The sequence below is a fragment of the Nicotiana attenuata genome, chromosome 12, assembly GCF_001879085.1.
Source record: "Nicotiana attenuata strain UT chromosome 12, NIATTr2, whole genome shotgun sequence".
Taxonomy (NCBI): domain Eukaryota; kingdom Viridiplantae; phylum Streptophyta; class Magnoliopsida; order Solanales; family Solanaceae; genus Nicotiana; species Nicotiana attenuata.
In genome coordinates, this window is record NC_032000.1 from 18,125,781 (window position 1) to 18,151,034 (window position 25,254).

The window sequence follows — 25,254 nt, forward strand, 5'->3', positions numbered from 1 at the left end:
TATATATAGTCTGTTTACTTAATCATGAGTAAGTGATGAGTTTCTCACTTAAATTTTTAATTACTCAGGCTACATTAAAATTCGATATTCGTCGATTTAAGTATTTTGAATTTGAACTAAGTATATGAAGTTGGAATCGATTACCCTGAAATTCGAGCTGATTATTTTGAAGTCCAAATAAATTTTTCTTGTTTTATTTTGCTATTTTTAAATTTGTTTTGTTTAAAATAAGAGTAGTCTAAAATTGTATATAACAGAATTTTGTTAATTTTTTAACATGAAAATTACAACGTTTTTTCATTAGATGCATCCCACTCTAAAAAGTTGACATTTTGGCATTTGTCTTTTTTTAATGAACTAGTCTCTATGAACGTGCGTTGCACGTTAATAATTGCGTAGATATTCAGTCTCTTTAATAATTGCACGTAAATATTCAGTCAATAATTAATATTTCGCCTTGGAAATTTGTATTTTTATAAAAATAATTATTATTATAATTAAGATAATTGCATGTAGATATGTGTCAAGTTATACGAAATGCATTTTGAAAGTAATAAACTTGCAATTGCATAGATATTCTAAATTGTTACTCAAATGTATATGAGATTCAATAACATATTTCGTAAAATAAAAGAAAGAATATATTATACAAATAAAACTAATTCATTGATAAAGTTTTGACGCAATTAAAGATATGTAGTTAAAATTGTAAAGACATTGAGGGCTCGTTTGATACGAGGGATAAGGGATCACTAATTCTGAGATTAAATTTGAGATGAATTTATCCCACGTTTGGTCAGGATAAAATAGCGTTATTACCAATTCCGAAATTAGCTATCCTGGAATTGTAATGTTATTTTATTCCTATGAGAGGGTAAAATAACTATCTTGAGATAACTAATCTCGTGATAATTAATTGGTGTTTGGACATAAGAATTGTGAAATTTCGAAAAAAAAGTGAAAAAAAATCAAGTGAAAATGGTATTTGAAAATTAGAGTTGTGTTTGAACAAATATACAATCAGATATATTTTTGAATTATTGTGAGTGATTTCATGTGAAATTTTTGAAAAACAGCTTTTTGGAATTTTTTAAATTTTCGAAAAATTTCAAAATTTAATTTCAAGGAAAATTTAAAATTTTTTTGGCCAACCACTAATTCCGAAAAAGTAAAAAAAAAAAATCGGAGAAAAGCTGTATGGCCAAACATGCCCTTAATCTTGTGATAACTTGGGTTCCAACCAAACGAACCCTAAGAATACAATAGTTTTAATATCTTTGTGATACGGTGGTATATTTTAACTCAAGTATATGGAAGTCATATCATAATATTCCGTACACCAAATTTGTCTGAGTTCGACAACCATTAACCATGTTTGAAGTATCAAGAGACCAGCGAAGATCTTCACCTATCAGGCTCTTCGTTTTTCATCCCTTCTTAGCATTACTTTTATTTCTCGCATGAAAATCAATACTTTTAACGTGAATCAAATTGAATTTATATGTAGACTGTAGCATTACTTTTCTTATAATCTAAAATATGTTATAGTAGAGAGTCCGTCAAAAGCACATACTTGAAATTTAGAAAATTCATAGAACATCATTCTACAAATTATAAAAAAAATATTATGATTAGAATAATAGAATGATTATATTTGCCTCCGCAGTACAAATCTCATGTGAGCTTTGGCGTAGAATTATTAGGTTAATTAGAATATTTTGACCATAATCACTTACATAAAATAAAGAGGAAAAACATATACAAAGTTTATGGATAATCGAAATAAATAAACAGAAAAAATAATAAAAAAATACTTAATGACCCCCCCCCCCCCCCACTATAGAATTTGTTAACCAGGAGAGAGACAACATCTTATTCTTCTTTGTTTAGTTTTTTTTTTTTAAACTAACAACATAAAAATAAAAAATAAAACAAATAAACATATTTTGTCCTAATTCTCTTTGGACAAAAATAACTACTCCTGCAACATTGGATAACTGATTTTTGGGTAATTTGCTACTCACCGTCCGTCTAAATAGCCTTCACCTATTAACCAACAATATAACCAAGAAATGTATTTGCAATAAGGGTATAACCTTTTATCGTATGGAATCAACTTTGTAGGTGGTGTATGTATAGTTTAAATCGAAAAGCATTATAGTCTTAGGTGATTTACAATTATATTCTAAAATTATATAAATATTTAAGATTATAAAAGTGGATCAATATTTGAGGGATATTTTCGTCGTTCAACATTTAGCATAGATTATTGGTGCTTTTATAATAATATAGATATATATATATAGATAGATAGATAGATATCTATGAACGTGCGTTGCACGTTAATAATGATACACGATGGTTTAACCATTTATATCATCTGAAAGCTGAAAAATATCATTACATTAGCATAATACGTGAATTCAAAATGAAAGGACATCATCAGAACATACACAAATGATCAATTTAGTCGTGTTAGTTAGATAATTTTACGCATTATAGTTTAAACGTATTTAATTTGATGGTATCTTACCGAACACTTCTTTGTAGATGATATTTTTGTGTTTGTTTCTTTCTAATGCTTTGGTTGTTCTGCCATAACCAGAACTCTTGTTGTCGATTGATATTCCTTTCTTCGTGCAAAAAAACATATTGCGATAAATAGAGTCTAATATTTAGGATGTTTGTCCTTGTGTTTTATTTATTTAATTGATCAATATATTCATTTCTGCTAGCTAAGATAGCCTTTTAATTCTATCATGCAATTTGGATAAATTGCGATTTAATCTATTGATAGAAATATTTTCCTTATTAAATGCACTACTATTACAATTGGTATTGATAACCAAGTGTTATGAAAGAACTATATGCTCTTTTTTGTTTCTGACACGAAGCAAGAAGTTACTGAATACTGGACATGTTCTTACTTTATATTTCTTGTCAGTTGAATCTTTTTAATTTGAGTCCATAAGTATAATTTTGCTAAGCTAGTTTTTACAGTCCTTGCTTTCATCGATTTTGTAACTATTGATATATAGTACTTGACAGAAATCACCTTCCAAGCGATTAGTTTTTTACCAAATGGTTCGCTGGTATTCAATATATCTCCAGGGTCATAAGCGATTCATCCCATATTATCAATTTTACTTTTCTTATAATTTAGCAGTGTTTCTTGCTTTCATNGTTTTATCCAAAGTTGTTACCTGTTTTGGTATATTCTGTTTAATACCACCATTGAGTGCTGATATTCATTGGTTTGTAGTGCATATATTTTACTTCTAAGTTTTGATTTGGTATATGTGAAACTTATGCAGATCAAAGATGTCAAATTTTAAAAACCCTGTGGATCCAACATGCTGGAAACAAAAAGGAAAACGTCAATGCTCTGAAGAAAGAGGCATCCAAATTAAACAAAGACGTCGCGAAATGTATAGGGCAAGGTCGGCTGATAAAAGAGAACTAAATTTACTGGAGCGCCGAACGACATACCTTCATTCTAGAAAGCAGAATCCAACCAGTGATTCCACTGAAGTATCAGCTTGCTACCAATTTAATAGAGAATTAGCGAAGCAGAGAGCTGCACTAACAGGAGCCTCATCTTCTACCTTGAGAACAGGTTCTACCTTGAGAACAGGTTTGCGCGCTGACATTTTGTTATCCTTGAATAAACTATGTGATTCACATTTTTTGTATGCTCATAACTTCCTCTTATGTTTTAGTATAAATGTGTTCACAGTTAATGATTCCACTTTTTCTGATAATGGGAAAGATGTACATGATTGTTCTCTCGTTTTTGAAGTTGGTAAGTGCGAAAGTATAGTGTTCAAAGTCGTGCAATCTTTCAAGACTCAAATTTATATGATAATTCGTTTTTTCTTAGGGTCTACATCAGGAACGTGTAGTGAACAATATAATATTACCATGCGTAACGCTACAAGCAAAGGTTCGTTTCCATCTAGCTTTAATGTCATTTCAGTCATTTCTTTTTCAGGACTGACCTTTTTCCATTCTGGTAAATCTAAAATATATAGGTCGTACATCTAAAAAAATGTGTCTCTGGAACACTAATGACTTGCCCAATAGTCCTTATATACTGAAAACTGTGCCGAATTGCAAATTTTGTAGAGCCAAAAGATTTCAATATGAATCACCGGGATTTTGTTGTGATAATGGATCAGTGAAATTGATTCACTATGGACTACCTGCTAAATTGCTAAATCTTTATTTAGGAAACTCTGAGGAGTCCAAACATTTTCGTACTTATGTTAGATTGTATAACAATATGTTTGCATTTACTTCTCTTGGAGTGAATTATGATAGAGATTTAGCAAGAAGAAATTGTGGTATTTATACGTTTAGAGTTCAAGGGAAAATGTATCATTTCATAAATGACCTCCTGCCTTCAAGTCAAGCAGCAAAAAATCTACAGTTATATTTCTATGATACTGATAATGAACTAGCAAATCGGATGGCATTCTCTGACAAGCTTAATGAATCGGTTATCAGGACTTTGATGGACACATTAAAAGTTAATCCATACTCTATCTTTTTGAAATCTTTAACAGATATTCCAGAATTATCAAACTTCTACATTGCGCTTAAGTCCGACTCTGGTTTAGATCAAAGAACATATAACTTACCGACATCATCTGAAGTAGCAGCAATATGGATAGAAGATGAAAGTAGTTCCAATATTTCTCTACCACATATTCGAATTTATACACATAGTAGTAAAAGCCAATTGGTAAATTACTACTATGGTTGTTATGATCCATTGCAGTATCCATTACTATTTCCTTATGGACAAAAGGATGGCATTGTGGTATTAAAAAAATTATTCGAACGAATAATACTATTAGCCATGGAACTTATTGTGAAAATGAACAGCTACCAAGTGTAGAAAACATGTGTTCAGTCGACATGCTACTTGACATGGAAGCAGAACTTCTGGAAAAAAAGAAAAGAAAAAGAAATACTGTGTCATGCCGTGAGTATTATTGTTACAAGCTTCAAATGAGGGACGATGAAGAAAATGGGGTTTTACATGCCGGAAGAGTATTCCAACAATACTCAGTTGACGAATTCATCAAGCTTGAGACTCAAAGGTTAGATTTCTATTCATTTAATCAAGATTTATTTAGAATTGATGCGTTAGCGGGGATTCTTGATGTTCTAAGACACGGAGAGAGAGAGAGCCATGCAACATTGGCAGACAAAGTTTTCTTCCTGCAAGTTTTATAGGAGGTCCTAGGGATATGCGCCGACGATATATGGACGCTATTGCGTTGGTGCAAAATTTTGGGAAACCTGATATATTTTTGACAATGACATGTAATCCATCTTGGCCAGAAATAGAAAAACATTTATTGGTAACAGATGAGGTACAAAATAGGCCCGATTTAGTTAGTCGTGTGTTTAGAGCAAAGGTAGAAGAGATGAAAACAGATATTCTAAAGAGTAATATATTTGGAAAAGTTGTTGCTTTTATGTACACTATTGAATTTCAAAAGCGTGGTCTTCCACATGCTCATTTTCTTATCATACTCAAAGACGAATATAAATTGTTAACTCCGGAAGCTTATGATAGAGTTGTTTGTGCTGAAATACCCGATTCTGATAAGAATGATTACCTGTTTTCAGTTGTTACTAAACATATGATGCACGGACCTTGTGGTAGTTTAAATCCTAAATGTCCTTGTATGAAGAACCGAGAATACTGTAAGTTCAAATATCCAAAAGATTTTGCTGATCATACATCAAAAGGAAAAAATGGATACCCAATTTACAAAAGGCGAAATAACGGTAAACGTGTAAATATTAGAGGACAATTTCTTGACAATTCGTGGGTGGTTCCTTACAATCCATATCTACTGAGCAAATTTAACTGTCATATTAATGTTGAAGTTTGTTCTGATATTAAAGTTGTCAAATACCTTTATAAATATATCTGCAAGGGACATGATAAAATTGCCTTTTTCGTACATGCTGATGATCCAAATATTGAAATAGATGAAATCAAAGAGTATCAATCTGCTAGATGGGTATCTCCACCAGAGGCAACTTGGCGTTTATTTGGTTTTCCCATTAGCGAAATGACTCCATCTGTTTATCATCTTCAGCTACATCTTGAAGGACAACAATTTGTCTCTTTTAAAGCCACACAGACCATAAATGCAATTATAAATAATCCCATGATTAGAAAAACAATGTTGACGGAATTCTTTTTGATGAACAGAGAAAATAAAGATGCCAAGAAACTAAATTTACTCTATAAAGAATTTCCAGAATATTTTGTATGGTCCAAACAATATAAAATGTGGACACGTCGACAACAGGGCACTGTTATTGGACGTATTGTGACATCTCATCCAACAGAGGGGGAAAGATATTATCTTAGATTATTATTAATGAATATTAGAGGACCAAAATCATACCAACATTTGCTAACTGTTAATGGAATATGTTGTAGTACATTTAGAGAAGCCGCAGAAAAACAAGGATTATTACAATGTGATAATAACTTGGTTGACTGTATGTCAGAAGCTGTAAGATATCAAATGCCTTATAGTCTAAGACGTTTATTTGCTACACTTTTGGTATATTGTAATCCTGCTAACCCAAAAGAACTTTGGAACCGATTTGAAGATTCTATGTCTGAAGACTTCAAGATTTTGCCACATTTGAATGAGAAACAAATTCGCCGTATGGCTTTAGATCATATTAACAACATTTTGCATTCAATGGGTCGTGATATAAATGAATTTGCACTTGTACCAGAAAGAATTGTAGCTTCATCTGCTGCTAGGGAGGCTCAAGATTCTCATTTTGAAAGAAATATAATTGTTAGAGAAGAAGATTTATTACTAGAAACAAAATTGAACAATGAACAGCGAAAAGCATATGATGTAATCCTTGATAGAATATTTACGAATAAATCTGGAGCTTTTTTTATCGATGGTCCCGGAGGAACAGGCAAAACTTTTTTGTATCGTGCATTATTGGCTGCTGTACGATCAAAAGGATTCGTAGCTTTAGCAACAGCAACCTCTGGTGTTGCAGCTTCGATTCTTCCCGGAGGACGGACTGCTCACTCCCGTTTTAAATTTCCTATTAATATTGATGAACAATTCTTCTGTAATATTAGTAAGCAGAGTTCGCTTGCATCATTGATACGAGATGCCAAACTAATTGTGTGGGATGAAGTATCAATGGCCAAAAAACAATTGATAGAAGCTTTAGATTTACTACTGAAAGATCTAATGGATACAAAGACACTCTTTGGTGGAAAAGTTGTCGTTTTTGGCGGTGATTTCAGACAAACTCTTCCAGTTGTTCGGAGCGGAAAAAAAGAGGATTTCATACGAGAAAGTTTATTGCATTCTGAAATCTGGAACCAATTTGTAAAATTGCGATTATCAGTAAATATGCGAGCAAGAACAGATCCTGCTTTTTGCGAATATTTGATGCGAATAGGGAGCGGAAAAGAAAAAACAAATTGCCAAGGTAAGATTGAAATTCCTGATTGTTTCATTGTTCCTTTTATAAGTGAAAAAGAATCGTTGAATCTTTTATTTAGAATAATTTATCTAGATTTATATACATCTGCTTGTGATATGTCTTCTACAACTTCTCGTGTCATTTTGACAACAAAAAATGATTTCGTTGACGAAATAAATGATATGCTAATAAGTCAATTTTTAGGTGAATCTAGGACATATGTAGCGTTTGACGAAACTATTGAAACTACCGACCAAAGTCAATATGAAGATTTCTTGCATACTTTACACCCAGCTAGCTTGCCTCTGTATAAATTAACTGTGAAAAAGAATTGTCCCGTTATTTTACTGCGTAATTTAAATCCGTGTGAAGGTTTATGTAATGGTACACGACTTATATGTTGTAATTTCGAAAGACATGTGATAAGTGCTAAAATTGCAAGTGGTGACTTGAAAAACACACATGTATTTATTCCCAGAATACCTTTGTTGTCTTCACAAGATGAAAACCTGCCTATTCCTTTCAAAAGAACACAATTTCCTATTAGATTATGTTTTGCTATGACAATAAATAAAGCTCAAGGTCAGACGTTAGATTTTGTTGGAATTTATTTACGAGAGCCTGTTTTTTCCCACGGTCAGCTTTATGTTGCTTTATCACGAGCAAAAAACTCAAGTTCTGTGAAATTATTGATCCGACCACCAACACCTGATAGCAACGATGATCATACAACATACAATGTAGTATATGATGAAATCATTCAAGCGTCTCTCTTGTGAATTAACAGTAACACTATGAGCAATCACTTATTTGAGATTTGATGTACATCTGACTGATATCCTACAAAAAATTGATCCTCAGCATCTACAAATTGGATTGATATCACATAGATGTTAACTGAGGTGTCTCTGCATCTTGAATCCTTGCTTCACTAAAGATCCTAAAGATGGAATACTACTTGAATATTGCACTAACTATCCGGTAAGTAATTTTTTTCTTGAATATACATCTAATACTTGAAACCTTGCTTTGATTAATAATTTTGCGTGTGCATCTATATGTTTACATGTTTGCCTATTTCTGGACAGATTCCAATAGTATACCAAATAAAATTCTTCTTCTTCTTTAGCTGTTGAAAATATGATATCTCCTTATCTTCTCCAGAATGAATGAAAGAGCTTGGCTTAGTTTCTGCAATGGAGATCTAAAATGAATTCGTTCAATATCAACTTACTTCAGATAATATTCCACAAAACTACTTGATGATTCCAAGGTAAGTTTCTCTTAATAGTTTTAACATGTTATTTGACGAAATTTTCTAAATTGTTTGAGTTCTTTAGAAATGAATGACATCTTAATATTTTCATTTTACCTTTTCAGTTTCCCTTAACTGTATAATTTCTTTTGCTGAATACTTCTGTAGATCCTGAAGACATATTTGAAAAAAGAACTGTTATTCTCGCAGCTTCTTGCCATTATTGGTTGCAATAATTCTGCTAGCTTTAGGTTTGGGCGTCATTCAGTGTAGACATAAAAGAACAGAGAGTTCAATGCTAAAAAAGATAAAATAAAATATACTATTTTTGGTACTTGGCAACCATAACCAGATAATCAAATAGTATTGTTCTCTAATTGTTTAGTTTTCTTATCAACTTTATGGTCTAAATTCTCTACTTGTATAAACATATTGCAGGAAAATTGGCCCACAACCATAACAAAGATCATAACAGTTCATTGCTTGGTCTGCTTTCTACTTTGTCACAACCATTTATAATTCTTGATCTGGGTGCAGAGCCTCAAGAAGTCAGACGTTTAGCATGCCAAATAGTAAGTACTTCTGTGATAAATTCAAGGCTTTTTACTAGACTTAAAGTATGTGCATGCATAAACTAAATTTAAGATATTATATCTTATTATTTTTTCAGTTTCTACCCAATTGAAACCTTTTCTGTATGAAAGATTATTTTTCCTGAAAAATATGGCTAACTATGTATAGATACTCCTCTAGATTTCCAACTTAGTAACTTTCATCTTTGCTGGCATCTATAGTTAACTATGATGTTATGTTCTATCCATGATTTGTTGTTCAGTTAGGTGACAAATACTTTGCTGCTATTAACAACAATGAGATAATGCTCTGTGCATTCTAAGATCCAGAATCTATTTCAACAAGGAGACTGATCTTTTAACAAGGTTTAGATAGTTCGCTGCCTTAACAAATTGTTCCACATTTTTTGCGTAAATAGTTGTAAGTAGTGTGTGCCTATGTTTGTGAAGGCAATTAATATTAATTTTTGGATATTGGAGCAGCCTCTAAATGTTTTGCAACAACATATTATACTTGAATGCATGTACATTTTCAAAAGTTTACAACGTTTACCGCATGATGTTTTCCTTTATACTACTGATGTCAACGCTTACTCTTTAATAAAAGATTTACACAAATATCATTTACATAATTTTAATTTTAGTTCAGTTATAAAAGTGTGTGGCCATGTTTAACAATTCACTGCCACTAAAATATTGATAAAAACATTTTTTTTTCTTAAATGAAATATTTATTATCGAACATCACTAAACACTTTAAAGTTTATCTTATATAAACTACGTCATTGAGGGCGGGCTATACATGGGCGACAACCAGCTAGACTACATTAGAAGTCCAAATTAACAAATGAGACAAGCGGTCATTTTTCCTTCAGATTTAGTTACCTCAGTTTGTTATTTGTATAATATTTGTGTTTGTCAAAGCTACATTTTCAGACAGAAGCTAAAAGCTAAAGAGCTTCAACGCATCTTATGATAACTTATGATAGAGTCAAGCTATGATGGAGTCAAGGTAATGTCCAATAGATTGCCTTTATCTCAGGTTTGTTGAGAAAGTAAATTAATTTCTTAAATTATCTTACGACCAAGGTTTGCTAGCTATGATTATAATCATATTTATCTGTCTAATATAAATATTTGTTGAATTTCTTCACTATTCAGATAAACAACAAGGTTTAGGTGGACTCATTTGGTCATTTTTGTGCAATATTGGTAACATCGTCTTCTGCCAACTACACTTTCAATCTGTCAAGGTAAGTATATGAGTTCAAAAAAATTCTCACACTGCTACGTTCACGATATGGATAACTGTTCAATATGTTCTAATATGCTATTACTAAATGCTCCACCCTCAGATTGCAGTTATATTAAGCTGCCTTTGTTTAATATGCCTACTCAATTGTGAGATGCTGCTACTCACTCTATGCAATATACTTTTAAGGGCCATGAGACAACTTAACTACCAGATAGACGAGCGTGTGAGCTCTAAGGTTTTTTATATTCGGTGGAAGGCAGGTTGAAACTCTGCCGCAAGCAAGTGAAAGTTGGATAACAAAGGCTAAAGTGTGCATGTACTGAGATTTGAAAAAAAGAGCCAGTTGTAACAACCTGATTACCTGGTAGTCAACGACAATGTATTGGTGCTCTTCTCTTAGGGCTCAAAACAACTATGTCAATAGTGGCAAGAGAAAGATTCATTACTCAGGTCCGATGCTTAACCTTCTTTGCCTTTCTAATACAAACTTATATTCTTTCATTAATTTTACTCTATCTATTTTTTGGTTTCTTACAGGCTTATTCTTGATTTTTGATTTTCTCTGTTTTCCTCTTGTAGATCACCACTTTTCTGATAGCAATAGCAGAACGGAGAATTGAAATTGAAGAGCTTCAGTATACGTTGCAGCTGAAAATGACTATGGAATCCTTAACAAATACTAACTCACCATCAGGAACAGTAAAGATTCAAATTTTATGAAGTGCATCAGCGAGCTGTCATTTCGTCTATATCAAGAACAAGTATATGCGAGCTGACAATGGCAATCCCAATTTATAGTTATTTGTAGACCTTTGTCTTTTTACTTAGCTTATTAACCAAAAACTCATGTGATTTCAGTTTGTTTTATGATGTTTCCCTCTTCCACTGACCTTCAACAACAAAAAAATTCCAACAACCGAACTTCTTATGGTTGAAATCTTACGGTATGTGCTTGAATTTGTTCAGGATGTTCTTCAGCTCATTTTGTCGCTGTTGCAAAAAAAATACTAGCTAACATGTGAAGATGGTTTATTATGTTGAAAGCAGAGGTTTTTCTATGTGGGTCAAGTGAATTTTCGTTTACTTCTTTACTGTGGTACAATATTTTAGTCATTGTCACAACTTCGTTATCAATCATTTACAAATTCAGACGACTTGCACAAACAAAATTGTGAACACATTTTTTGTTCAAAATTGATCTAATTGGTCCAAACCAAATCTTAATTTAATATCTAACATTCTAATACCTATCACAATAATTCTCGATAATTAAATTCAATCCAAAACTTCAAAGACCAATAGACGTGCGTCTATTGTGTTTTTAAAATTCCTTTCAAAACAAACCATTCCAAACTAATAACAAATATGCAACGAATATTAATTTTTTACAACTCAAATGAAAAAGTAAAAAGGAGAAGTAAAGTCTAGCATATGATGTATATTTATTTAACTTCTAAAATACGATACTCATATAATGTTCGTATTTTCTAGCACATGGAATGCAAATAACGTACATTGGCCTCTCAACTAGAAAAAAATGGATATAAAGTGGATAAGTGCACCATTTTGTAACAAGTTACAAGGACTTTAGTTTAGATGCTTGTCGATCGATAGATTCTATCCCTGCAACTGACCACTGTTGGGATCAGTATAACTTCTTGCTTTCTGTCAGAGCAACATATTTTATTTTCTGAGTACTGCTGAAGGGTTAAATCACTTTTGGATTTACAATTATACTTCTGCAAAAATGAAGTAGCAAGCATAATTGCTCAAAAAATTGATACTTTAGCTCTAAACTGCCCCGTGCAACTTCTTTTAAATCTACTGCTTCAAATAATTATAGAGGATATATGAAAACTTTAAGGTTATTGGGCCCGGGCTATGCCCGGGCTAATCGTACCTAGTATATATAATGTCACGGATACACAAAGTACCCTTCGATCCTATGAAAATAGTGCAAGTACCCTTGGCAAGTCACCCGCGCCCAATAGGCAAACAACCGCTTCATTTTATTTGCCCTAATCCTTCTCTTTTACCTCCATAGCACTGAAAAACCCCTAAACTCAGAGAGAAAACCTCTGCAGCTTTTGTCAAAAACGCCTCTCGAAACTCTTTCGTCGACGCCTCGATTTCGTCTTTCCGTTAGTCCACCAGGTGCGTTCCATTTCCAGCTTCTTAAAGTAACATTAATGCACACTTTTCTTTTATCTTTTACTTGTTCTACGTATTCATGCTGTAACTTATCCAGTTTAGCTCGTTAATTTTCCGTAACTCTGTCCCGAATTTTGTTTTCCCGGTGCTGTACCAGGATTTTGCACCCAATAACGCAGTTCATTAGTTGTTATTTGCCAGGATTTATAGTTTTATGACTTTTTTTTTCAAGCTTAGAGTGTAGATTTGTATTCCGATATTTCAAATTCTAGCACTCAGAGGCGGATTCAGGATTTTAACTTAGTGGTGCTGAGTACTAGTTGCAATTGGTGCAACTTCATGGCATGTGTGGATATTTTCTCAGTGCCAAGTGGCAACTGTACATGCATCTGTCTTTAAGCGTTTCAGATTGTTTATCCAAAGCCCTGTTAGGACCATCAATTAGTCAAGTGCTTGCCCTAATAGTAGGATAAGAAGGGCAAAGTAACGTTTTGCTTTTACTAGGTCTAGAATATGAATATTTCAGTTCTCTGTCTTTTGCCCTCATTTTTTTTAAAGGAAGTGATTTTTAGAGATGGTTGAAATTGTGCCTCAAGGAAGGTTTTCATAACTAAACAACTAGGATCTTCACTTATCAGATAGAGCCTGTCTGATGGCCTATATTATATATTGTGTACGCGATCTTTAAGGTCACTTAAAAAATATATGAAGAAACGAGTAAAAAAGAAGAGGAAAGTATATACTAACATTTTACTCCAATACACACTAAGTGATGTATGTTATTCTTGTTTTGCATATAAAATCTCTTACTCTGTTTACTTATTATCCTACTCGTTCCTTTGATATGTTTATAATAAGATATCTGGGCAACAAATGTGTATAATTTTCCTTCCTTTCTTAATCTTAATTGCTGTACTAATCAAATCTGCTTGTTATGGGGACAGGTTTTAAACTATGGGCGATAGTGAAACTGCCGTAGCTCAAACCTCGTCAGTCACTGACTATAAATCTGCTGGTTATTCATCAATAGTTCCTGATGATGCTGGCACACATACTTCTTCCGAGGCCGGAAATGCTGGGGATTTGGCTACTCCTTGTCCAAATGGTGCTGGGGAGTTCGCATCTTCTAATGTAGAAGCTGGAAACCTATATACTACTGATGCAGTGTCTACCCAGCAAGAAGGTGCTACTGCTATGACATATGAGGCCAGCCAGGATCTTGCAGCTCTAGAAGATGCAGCTGCAGGTTCATCCCAAGCTGCTGTTTATGACTCTTCTGCAAATGGCAACAACACTACTGAAGCAAGAGACATTGCTGAAAATGAGATTGCATCAGATGTTCATGGAAATTCCAATATGCATCAGCCAGAAGATGGCTTAGGTATTGTTTTTAGCTGTTCGGTGTCCTTGTGTCATCGGCTGTTGCTACTTCTGCAAGTTAAACTAAATAAGTACTTAGCTAGATGTTAAGGGACACTTGTTATCAATTTAATTAGTCACAAGAATCATAATACAAATACATGATGCTGCTATAAATTTTTTTAGTCTATGTGGTGTTACTATTTCTTTTACAAAAGAAAATCTGCATAAAATGTGAAGTTACACGAGGATGCTGCTGTAGCTTGGCTCTCTGTGAATGTCTTTGGTGGTTGGTAGCTATTTGTTTTTCTTGGCAGTCTTCTCATATTGTAACCAGCTGCTTTTCCCAGTCAGCTTTCCTTTTACTCTTTCCTGCAGCATGTTGTCTACTCAATCAATTTTGTTTTCTTTCCTCATCTAATCTTTCTAAATTTTAAATTTCCTTTTGTCCCTTTGTCCCGAATGTCAGTTGCATCAACGGTTAGTAAACTTACTGGCTATACTTTCTGTTGACAGCTTTATCTCCTGAAGAGGAAAGATTATGGAGCATAGTAAGGACAAATTCTTTAGACTTTAATGCCTGGACTTCCCTTATTGAGGAGACGGAGAAGATGTCAGAGGTACTTTAACTGACCTTCTGTTTAGTGAATTTGTCATCTTGGTATTCTTTGTTTTCTCGTCTTCAGTTTTCTGTATTGATAAAAGAGAGTTTCTCATTATTCTCATTTTATTTAAATTTGCTACTCTCTCCCACTGGTTGAAGTATCTATCTGGAAAGGTACTGTCTTTTCCCCGGGCAGCTGAATTGACAGGGTACAATTTTTTGCTAAAAATATATCTGACTTTCGTGCTAGAGAGAAGGGTGTTGTGGCAGAAAATTCCTCAATTACATACATGTAAATTTGGGTTTGTGTGTTGTTTCTGGCAAATAATTGTCAAGCTATAAATTAATCACCATACTTAAAAGGATTAAATTCTGTTACACTCTATGCGAATTATTACTGCAAGAGCTGCGTCAGATAGGTGCTTTGTTGAGTAGCTCATATCTCTTATGGTTATAGTTATTCTTTAGTTAGATAAATCCCTTGTTTCTTTGAGACATGGAGCACTAAAGAGTTGGTGGTGTTCCATTCTTCTCTCTTCCCATCCCTGCCATGTGTTGACCTGCTTAGGAAAAACTTTTAGTGATGTCCATGTTTTAAGCTGAAATTACCAGTATATTTTGGATTTTTTTAAAACTGGTAGTTGCCAGGATTGTAGTCAGTGTTGTATAACAGTCACGAAACATCATTTTTCACTAGCAAGAGATTTGACAGTGCAAGAAGGGTGATGCTCTTATCCACGTCACTTTGCACTTGTTTGGATCACAAAAGGTTTAATCCATTTGGCTTTGATTGAAAAATTTCCTATTTCCATGAAATCAAATTAATATTAATTTATAGAATTGATAATAATATGGTATTTCTTCAATGATCTGCCTATTATTTAATACATTTTAGTCTAGCCATTCCCATAAAAAAAATTTAATACATTTTAGTATTGACATTTATGGACAGCTTTAATTTCTTAATCATTATATTAAGCAAACAAGCTCATCTATAATGTGGATTGTGTATTTGTCTTTTGAGAGCAAGTTTTCCAAGGTCCAATTCTCTTGCTAAAATCTGCTTGTGGCTGTCTATATTCTGTATCTTGTGGACACAAATTTTCTCAATGATGGATTCAATATGCATTGTAAAAATGTGTAGGGCAACATTTTGAAGATTCGGAAGGTTTATGATGCATTCTTGGCAGAATTTCCTCTATGTTACGGTTATTGGAAGAAATATGCAGATCATGAGGCACGTCTTGGCTCTGTTGACAAAGTTGTGGAGGTCTATGAACGAGCTGTTCAAGGCGTGACATATTCGGTAGATATGTGGTTGCACTATTGTGTTTTTGCTATAAGCACTTATGGAGATCCTGACACCATTAGAAGGTAATGTTATTGATGATCTGATTTGTTCTAGTTTTGCATGGGAGATCATTGGCGCAAGATGCTTATAATTTTTCTTTGTGCCAACCAATATGATCTTTCAATGCTATCTGACCTGATTTCAGCATGTCTGCAACAGCTCTTATTCATCTACATGGTGTAAGGTTTGTTTGGATTGCACTTCAGGATTGTAACTGATGTGTAATCCAAGTGATTCTATGGCTACTGTAGCCATATGAATTTTCTTCAGGATTCAATTATATTTTATGGCCTTATTCTCCCCATTCTATTTTCCCTGTCCTTAGGGCTGTGTATAGTCAATGTAGTTCTCCATGATATTTTGCTGTTATTAACCGTCGCACATGAGGTGCATCAATAACCGCATTGCTGCTGAGAAGATCTCGTCCAGTAAGGCTAAGATGCCCTCTCACTGCTCCTTTCACGGACATTGTAAGATTGTTTTGAGGAAGGTAAATGCAGCATATTTGTGGGAGTGTCTGCTCTTTGAGTGAATTAGTACTTTAGCTTGAACTCTTCTCATGTACTGCATTTTCTAGAGTCCATGCAAAGGCATGTGTGTGTTATTATTAATCCTATGGTACATTGTTCTGTTGGTTTGTTAGGTTATTTGAAAGAGGATTAGTGTATGTTGGAACAGACTACCTGTCTTTTCCACTTTGGGATAAGTACCTGGAGTACGAGTACACGCAGCAGGCTTGGTCAAATGTTGCTGCCATATACACACAGATATTGCAGAATCCAAATCAGCAGCTCGATCGCTATTTTGAAGGGTGATTATCTTCCTTGAAGCTTATTTTGCATTTTCCATTATTCATTCAAAGCTCTCAGATCAGTGGTTGAACTTCTAGCTCAATCTCTTACAGTACCCTTTTTTTCTGATTCCCTTGTGAATAGAATACAACTTTACCTGGTTTTATATAAACAAGCTCAATTGTCGGCAGTACACTTAAGTGGATATCTTGCTTGTTTAAGTATCTGGTTTTTGCAAGTTCCTTGTTTAAGCATCTTGATATTGATACAGGAAAAGTAGTTGATGTGACTATTGTTGCTTTCCTGGTGCAATTGTATCTACAGTTTTAAGGAGCTGGTGGCTAGTAGGCCTCTATCAGAGCTACGAACTCCTGAAGAAGCTGCAGCTGCAGCAGAAGCTGGCAGTGAACAGATTGAGGGAGAGGTTAATCCTAGTTCTGAGCCTTCTAAACCTGTAAGTGCAAGCTTAAAAGATGCCGAGGAGTTGGAGAAGTATATCGCCATTAGAGAAGAGATGTATAAGAAAGCTAAAGAGTTCGATTCTAAGATCATTGGTTTTGAAACAGCTATAAGGAGGCCATACTTTCATGTGCGGCCTCTTAATGTTGCAGAGCTTGAAAATTGGAACAATTATCTTGATTTCATAGAAGGAGGAGATGACTTCAATAAGGTACTTGGGTTTGGTTATTTGTGGATTTTCAATATCTCTTTATTTATAGCTTTAGTTGCCTTGTTATACATTTATTTACAGTTAAAGTAATATCTGCTGCCTCATATGCTATATTGGCTAAACCATCGGATGAAGCATCTTTTTAAACGGGATATTGAACTTGGACTAAAGCATGGACCATCCATTTGCTTTCTATAAGGCTAAGTACTTCAAACCCTCATTTGTGAGTCGACGTTCTGGGTTCATGATCTGTTGTATCGTGGAATATTTGTTTTGAAGTTCCAATGTTATGCATGCAGGTGTGTTCTTATCTTCCTAACCATGTCAGGCTAGAAGGGTCCCCCTTTTGTATTAGAGGGGCCCTGTTCCACCAGAGGAGTACTTCTTAGTCCTTTCAGCTTTTGGTGGAATTTCCTTATTGTTGTAGAACATTAGTATGTGTTAACCCATTTGTTACTTGTGCAAGTCAGGTGGTCAAGCTGTATGAGAGATGTCTGATTGCTTGTGCCAATTATCCTGAATTTTGGATTCGGTATGTTTCGTGTATGGAAACAAGTGGAAGTTTGGATCTTGCCGATAATGCCCTTGCTCGTGCCACTCAAGTCTTTGTCAAGGTAAAATCTCATTAATTTTTTTTAGATTTCCCCTTTGTGACTATATTTGGTATGTTCAACATGACATTCTCTTTGCGTTTAGGGGGCCAGTTTTTGAATCGTATGCTTAATTACTATCTTGAATTTTGAAAATTACTCAACTCTTTGCTTGTCAGGATGAGCTGTTTAGTGAACTTTTCCTCTCAATGTCTAGTATTTAAAGATTTGTGAGATTTCTATTCCCTTGTCAAGATGATAACTGGCTTTTCTATTGAATGGGATCAGTATTCCCCCCTCCATATTTTAAATATAAGAAATATTTTGGCATAGAAGGTTGAACTCTGAGGAAAACCCAACGGCTGCTGTAATATGAATTGACCACAATGATGGACAGAAATAGTAGATAGTTTTCCATGGAAGGTTGAACTCTGTTGCACTCTGGTAATCTTGCTTATTTGTCTGCCATCTTGCAAACTTAGCATTGAGATCACTCTTCAATATATTTTCTAGCCTGGATTGTAGATTGCTCCACCTGAATAATCTAAATCCAGGGGCTGGTAATGCTAATGCCAGTGTTTTGCTGGTCATCCGCTGATAAGCTTGCTTGTTTGTCTGTCATCCTGTAGTCTTAGCACTGAAATTGCTCTTTAGTAGATTTCTTAGTATTGAAGAGGGGATTATGGGTCTGGGCATTCAAGTTAATGCGCTGGTAATTCTAGTTGACCAACAAGGTTGTAGGCAAGTCGCTCACTTGGATAACTCAGACAAACTTACAATGTTCCTGCTTGGATTTTTTGAAGATAATTTCAACAAGTTAAAGTGCTATTTATTTTAGTTCTTATAGTTCTTTCACAAATATACATTCTCTTGCAAAAAGTTTTTTGAAGTGTTAAAGTATTGAATTCAAGTGAGATCTGAAGTCACTACTGATAAATTCTTGCTGGCTTCTAATGATATTTCACTCTTCATGCAATATATGACCCTCAAAGACTTGTGAGGTTATAATAGTGTGGTTTTTCTTTGCCAAGAGTTTGTACTTGAAAGGGTGGAAGTGAGTTGCATTAGGATGCCCATGAAGTATTGTTGGAAATTAATTTTATAGTGTCGAGAGCTGTTGCTTGAATAGGTTGCCTTTCAATCCTACTATATTTAATAATTGCTCTCATTTGTCCACCTTTAACAGAGACAACCAGAGATTCATCTCTTTGCTGCTCGATTGCGGGAGCAACGTGGTGATATACCTGGTGCTCAGGCTGCGTATCAACTTGTGCACGCTGAAATATCACCTGGACTTGTAGAAGCAATAATCAAGCATGCGAACATGGAACGTCGACTTGTAAGATTGTTTTATGACCTACTAAGATTTCAGGATTAGATTTGATCTTTGTTAACTTATCTAATGGATCGTTTTCTTCTGGTTCTTTGAAGGGGAATCTTGAGGATGCCTGTTCCGTATACGAACATGCTATTGCCATTGAAAAAGGAAAGGAGCACTCGCAGAGTCTGCCATTATTGCTTGCACAGTTCTCTCGGTTTTTGTACTTGGTAAAGTTCTTTTGTGTCTTGTGTTATCCGGCTTTTACAGCTTTGACTCAAGTAATTGACTATTGCCTTTTCCAACTTGTTGTAGTATGCGTCTTCCAATTGTGGTGATCAATTATAGATATTTTTTTTCTTCGGAGATGTTTATGGAAATTGGAATTTAATATTCTCATCTGTGAATGGGCTTCCCAACATTGTTTAGTATAATCTCGGAATGATTCTCTGTTTTATGGACGTGTATCATCATAATTTATGTTGCAATCATACACCAACATATATAGTGAGACATAGTTATGTAGACCATAGCTTGTCAAAATATTCCACATAATCATTTGATTCTCAATCATTTTAGTTATGTGTTCATATCTACACACTTTTCACTGCCCTTGTGGAAGGCTTTTCAGTAGGAAAAGAAAGCAGAATTAGTGTAAGTGCGTGGAGAGTCCTTAAGACTTTGACTTGATCCCTTGTATTGTTGGGTGGTGATAGCATGTAAACATTTTTTTTCGCTTTGAGTTCCTCATGATTAGAGTCATCATTGAAATTTATGTATTTGTCCTCCTTTGGCTCACTGTCACAAAATCTCTGTTGAAAGGTTTCTGGGAAGGTGGAAAAAGCTCGGGAAATTCTTGATCAAGCAGTTGAGAATGTCCAGTTATCAAAACCACTTCTAGAGGTCCGACTCTCCCTCTCTCTCTCTCTCATCCAAAGGCATAATGAGTGGAGGAATTGGTGTTTTCTTATTGACATGCTGTTTTCATTTAATAAATGCAGGCACTGATCCATTTAGAATCCATTCAGTCGCTACCAAAGAGAATAGATTTGTTGGATTCATTGGTTGATAAGTTCATATTTCCATCTCCTGAGAACCCTTGCGTTGCAAGTGTTGATGAAAGAGAGGAGTTATCAAGCATTTTCTTGGAGGTATGAACTGTTAGATTTGGGTACTTGACAGAGGTTTGGGACTGTGATGCTCTCAATGTTAGAACAAATATGCCTTGCGCTGTTCTTGTGGGAACCTTAAGTTATTTGAACTTGTGATCTTGACCAGATATGCTTTGAAATGCATTCAGTTATATATATCATGTGCTTTTAGCACAAGGCTATTGTCTGTATATTCCAAGATGACGCACTATCATATTCCTGATACCTGAATTCCCTCTTTTTGATACAAACTGACTGAACTGAAATAATTGAACAAGCTGGACATACTGTATTAAACTGGTAACCCATCCCTGAACTAGTATTCCTGTCAGATATGCACTTGGATTAAAGTTGGCTTATATCTTTATGTACTTTTCCAAGTTTGCTATACTGTGAAGATAAGAAAGCTGGTAAAAATGGAGTTAAAATTGTTGTTCAAATTTTATGTTTAGAAAGGGACACTGTTGTCGGACCTCCAAGAAAGAAAAAGAGGCTACTATTATTGGGATGTAGGAAGTAGAAAAACATATTAAGTTCAGTGGGGTGTTTGTTTATCATGTTGCTCTGATGTTTAAAACATGACATGGTTTAAATTCGAGTATGGACTTGATTTCTTGAAAGCTCCACTTTGTGTTTGAATTATTGATTGTTTCAATAGCCAGAGTACTACATCATGGTAGTTTAATCAAATCATATGATGGTTTAAATTCGAATAATATCCGAATCTCTTAGCTATGCAATGGGGTGTCCGGAGAAAAATTTGTTTTATTGGCAATCATTTCTGATTCTTGAGCCTTTACCATTTTCCTTTTGACTTTGAAGCGTAAACACTTCAGAGTGTCTTGGAGATGCAATAGGGATTCTATAAAGAGATTTATTTCTGATTCTTGAGCTTTCACAATCTTGTTTTATAGACCTTAAAGTGTAAACATTTTGGAATGTCTGGTGCAATGGGGAGCCTGGATGGAGATCTTTTTACTGGGGGTTGTTTCTGATTCATGAGCCTTCACATGTTTTGATTTTTCAAAGACTCCGAAGTGTAAACATGTTGGAATGTTTTGTGGGTGCAAGGGGAGTTTACAGAGGGATTTGTTTTCTTCGGAATTATTTCTGACTCTTGTGAGCCTTCACAATTTTTTTTTAAAAAAAAAATAGATTTTGAGTGTGTTAACTGATTATGCTTTGTGCTGTTGTTTACCATGATCCATCTGTCGCTGCTTTGTGCTATTTGTATACCGTGTTCCGTCTGTCGGGGCTGTTTATTTTTTGATGCTTTTGCCAAAATGTTCTGAGACTGAGAAAGTGTCTGCAGTTTCTAGATCTTTTCGGAGATGCGGCATCAATTAAGAAGGCTGATGATCGGCACGCTAAGCTCTTCTTACGCCATAGAACCTCTTCAGATTCAAAGAAACGACAGGCTGACGATTATTTAGTTTCTGAGAAGACAAAGCTGGCAAAGTCTGCTGTTGCAGCATCTAACCCCTCAGTGGCTGGTGCATTTCCTGGAGCGCAAAATCAATGGCCTGCAGGTTATGGTGTACAAGGTCAAACCTGGCCACAGGCTGCGCAAGCCCAACCACAGCAGTGGAATCCTGGTTATGCGCAACAGGTAATTATATGGCAAATAGTTAACAGTTTCACTAAAGATGGTTTGCCCCCCTGGTTTAAATCTCTTCCTAGAGTGCGGATCTGGATATGCTTCCCAGAGCAATGCAATGTGGAACCATTATATATGTGTTGCTCATGCTTTAACCAACATGGTGATTTGGGTTAAACTGGAACCTCATCATGGAGTTAAACAAACAAATAATTTTTGTATTTAAATGGATTTTGGATGTTCCTTTCCTTTTTCCTCTGAATAAGCTTTCTGTGAACATATAGCTTTTCTGTGCGCAAATGCTTGATCACTCTCCAGCGCTCAGTTTCTTGTTACATATTTTCTTTTTCTCCACCCCTCGGGTCCATGGAGGTCTTCCTTTACGCATGTATTTCAGTTCTCCCTGTGGCCATTAAAGCTTGAGAGTGTTGTATGTCGATGTGTGTGAATCTTATGTTTTGCTCAGTCCATATATTCTTTCAGGTTATCAAGATTATTCAGGGAATTAACTTTTCTAGAATATATACAGTTCAAAGCAGCTACGCAATCAGTGGCTTAGTTTTTTATTTTTGTGTTTGTTGAACTTTAGGCAGCATATGGTGCTTACAGCAGTTATGGAGCCAGCTATGCACCTCCTCAAGCGCCTGCACCAGTGCCCTCAAGTGCTGGTTATGGTGCTTATCCTTCAACATATCCGGCACAGGTAAGCAGAGTGCCTTTTATATATCAGCATTTTCGTTGCATTATGGTTTCAGCAGGGATACTTTATTAACCAGTTATATATTTTTCATGGTTACCTTTTTTTGGGTTAAAAATTGTTGTCCTTGTCCTGTTACCTTACAAAAAAAAAGAAAAAGAAAAAAGAATTCATGTCCTTGTATGCTAAGAATGGTTGGCGAGAATAAAATTTGATGCCCTCTAAGTTACCCAGTTTTAAGTCTGAAAATGGCGGTGAGGCCACAAGGCTTGCTAAACTTGTGCCTTTCATATATCAGCATTTTCGTTGCATTATGGTTTCAGCAGGGATGCTTTATTAACCAGTTCTATAGTTTTCATGGTTACCTTTTTTTGGGTTAAAAATTGTTGTCCTTGTCCTGTTACCTTCTCAAAAAAAAAAAAAAAGAATTCATGTTCTTGTATGCTAAGAATGGTTGCAAGAATAAAATTTGATGCCCTCTAAGTTGCCCAGTTTTAAGTCTGAAAATGGTGGTGAGGCCACAAGGCTTGCTAAACTTGTACCATCCTCCACCAAATTGTAGGATTTCAGTGTTCAAAATTGAGTCGTTTCACTTCCTTCTTTTATCCTGAGAATGTAACTATCTGGTAAATTAATATCTGCTCAGAAATTAATCTATTATGTAAATTGGTCTCCTGTGAAGTTCCCTACTTCGGAACATTTCGGCTACATAGCTGCTGCTATGCTGAACTGGAGTTTTTCTTTCTTTCTGGAGTTGGTAATATTTTTCTTGTACTTGAACCTTTTTTTTTCCTTTTCTTGAATCAGTAAAAATGTGTTCTCTTGTACACCCTCTTCTCTAGCCCCCACCCTCCATGGAGGCAGAGAGAGGTGTAGTATGTTGTTTCCATATTTGCCTAAAACTCCATGGAGGCAGAGAGAGGTGTAGTATGTTGTTTCCATATTTGCCTAAAACTCCATATGTTTATGCTACCTAAGGTGGAAGCCCTCTGGTGTTAGTTATTTTTTGTTGCTAAGTGAACTTTGTTATAACTGCCAGGCCTTCCCTCAACAGAATTATGCACAGCCAGCCGCCGCTCCCACTTTGCCTCCAGCACCACAAGCTACAACTGTTCCTCCTACAGCTTATTATGGCAGTTATTATTGAGATGGCAAAAACTTCCTCATCAAATTTTTGCTGGATATAGTTGTATCTTCCCGTCAACGGCCAGAATACATTGCAGTACCCTGAGTTCTTCCTCATGGTTGTATTTCGAGTGAATGAGCTGCAGGATGGGAAATTGAGCAATCTAGTGATGTCTCACCTTAGGCTGATGGGCAATGTTGGAAATCCATTGTTTATCTTCTGTTGGCTTTTTTTCTAGTTAATGTACCATACATTTTTGTTTTGACATGCTAGTTGCAGTAAAATATGTTGCAAAATGTTATGTTTTCCCTATCCCATCTCCACCGTCTATGTAGGATGATTTCTGTATTTGCAGAATGCAAGGATTTTCTGCTACCTGGATAACAGCTGTAACCTAATCGTACTGGGCAAGTGTTAAGTTCAGGTGTGGAAAAAAGAAAAAAACAGGAAAGAATGTGATACGATGTAGCAGAATGCAGGGGAAAATAGTCAGTCTAGAAGCTTAAAGCTCGAAGAAGGTGATGGCTATGTCAGGCAGATGCGAGAATTTGGCTCAAGGGAGAAGAATTTAGGGAGAATGGATTGTATTAACTTCCAAAAGTATCAATCAATTACAATTGATTCAACTATATATCTTCAGCGGAAGATTCTAGAAGTACAACTTGTAAACTATCTTCTAACTAACTATAACTGCCGTAACTAACTTTGCCACATCAGCTGCCAGCTCGTCTATTACAGCTTTAACTGCTCAGCTTCTTCTTCTACTGCTCGATTCCTTTAACTTGTATCAATACACTCGCTAAAGAGAATCCTTGGCCTCAAGGATTAAAAGAAGGGAACCTTGTCTGAAGCTCTTGTAGGTACTCCCAAGTAGCAGAGTCAGCATTAAGTCCTGTCCACTTGATTCTAACTTGACATACAACCTTATTACCACGTTTGACTAACCTCCTTTCTAGTATGGATTCTGGTTGAGGACAATAAGGGCTAGACAAGTGAAGTATAGGAGGATGATTGACTTCATGACACTTTTTTATCTGAGAGACATGGAAAGTTGGATGAATAAGGACATCAACATGCATGAGTAATTTGTAGGCTACTAAACCAATCTTTGCTGCAATAGGATAAGGCCCACAATACTTAGCAGCTAGTTTATTGAAAGGTATGGTAGCTACTGAAATTTGTCTGTAAGGCTGGAGCTTAAGATACACCCAATCTCCTACTTCAAATGATCTTTCAGACCTGTGTTGGTTGGCAGTATCTTTCATCCTTT

General features: G+C 35.1%; 2 protein-coding genes across 2 annotated transcripts; both read left to right on the forward strand.

Annotated features, from left to right (window-relative positions):
- LOC109235925 lies at positions 5,271–12,917 on the forward strand. Its single transcript, XM_019402169.1, has 4 exons — positions 5,271–7,503; positions 10,486–10,577; positions 11,159–11,278; positions 12,828–12,917. Exons 1-4 carry the CDS (start codon positions 5,271–5,273, stop codon positions 12,915–12,917), a joined length of 2,535 nt encoding a protein of 844 aa, XP_019257714.1.
- LOC109235343 (pre-mRNA-processing factor 39) lies at positions 12,530–24,700 on the forward strand. Its single transcript, XM_019401408.1, has 14 exons — positions 12,530–12,733; positions 13,675–14,111; positions 14,606–14,709; positions 15,838–16,067; positions 16,688–16,855; positions 17,160–17,505; positions 17,976–18,119; positions 19,282–19,434; positions 19,527–19,643; positions 20,236–20,316; positions 20,415–20,564; positions 21,877–22,173; positions 22,751–22,864; positions 23,898–24,700. The coding sequence occupies exons 2-14, from the start codon at positions 13,685–13,687 to the stop codon at positions 24,003–24,005; spliced, it is 2,439 nt and encodes an 812-aa protein (XP_019256953.1). The 5' UTR covers positions 12,530–12,733; positions 13,675–13,684; the 3' UTR covers positions 24,006–24,700.

What these genes read in the sequence shown, in the direction of transcription:
- LOC109235925 (XM_019402169.1), top strand. Translation starts at nt 5,271, where the DNA reads ATGGACGCTATTGCGTTGGTGCAAAATTTTGGGAAACCTGATATATTT. An exon ending in TACACTTTCAATCTGTCAAG is followed by an intron (nt 10,578 to 11,158) that starts GTAAGTATATGA and finishes TTCCTCTTGTAG; the next exon opens with ATCACCACTTTTCTGATAGC. An exon ending in CTAACTCACCATCAGGAACA is followed by an intron (nt 11,279 to 12,827) that starts GTAAAGATTCAA and finishes TAACTTATCCAG; the next exon opens with TTTAGCTCGTTAATTTTCCG.
- LOC109235343 (XM_019401408.1), top strand. Translation starts at nt 13,685, where the DNA reads ATGGGCGATAGTGAAACTGCCGTAGCTCAAACCTCGTCAGTCACTGAC. An exon ending in CGAACATGGAACGTCGACTT is followed by an intron (nt 19,435 to 19,526) that starts GTAAGATTGTTT and finishes GGTTCTTTGAAG; the next exon opens with GGGAATCTTGAGGATGCCTG. An exon ending in TATCAAAACCACTTCTAGAG is followed by an intron (nt 20,317 to 20,414) that starts GTCCGACTCTCC and finishes TAATAAATGCAG; the next exon opens with GCACTGATCCATTTAGAATC.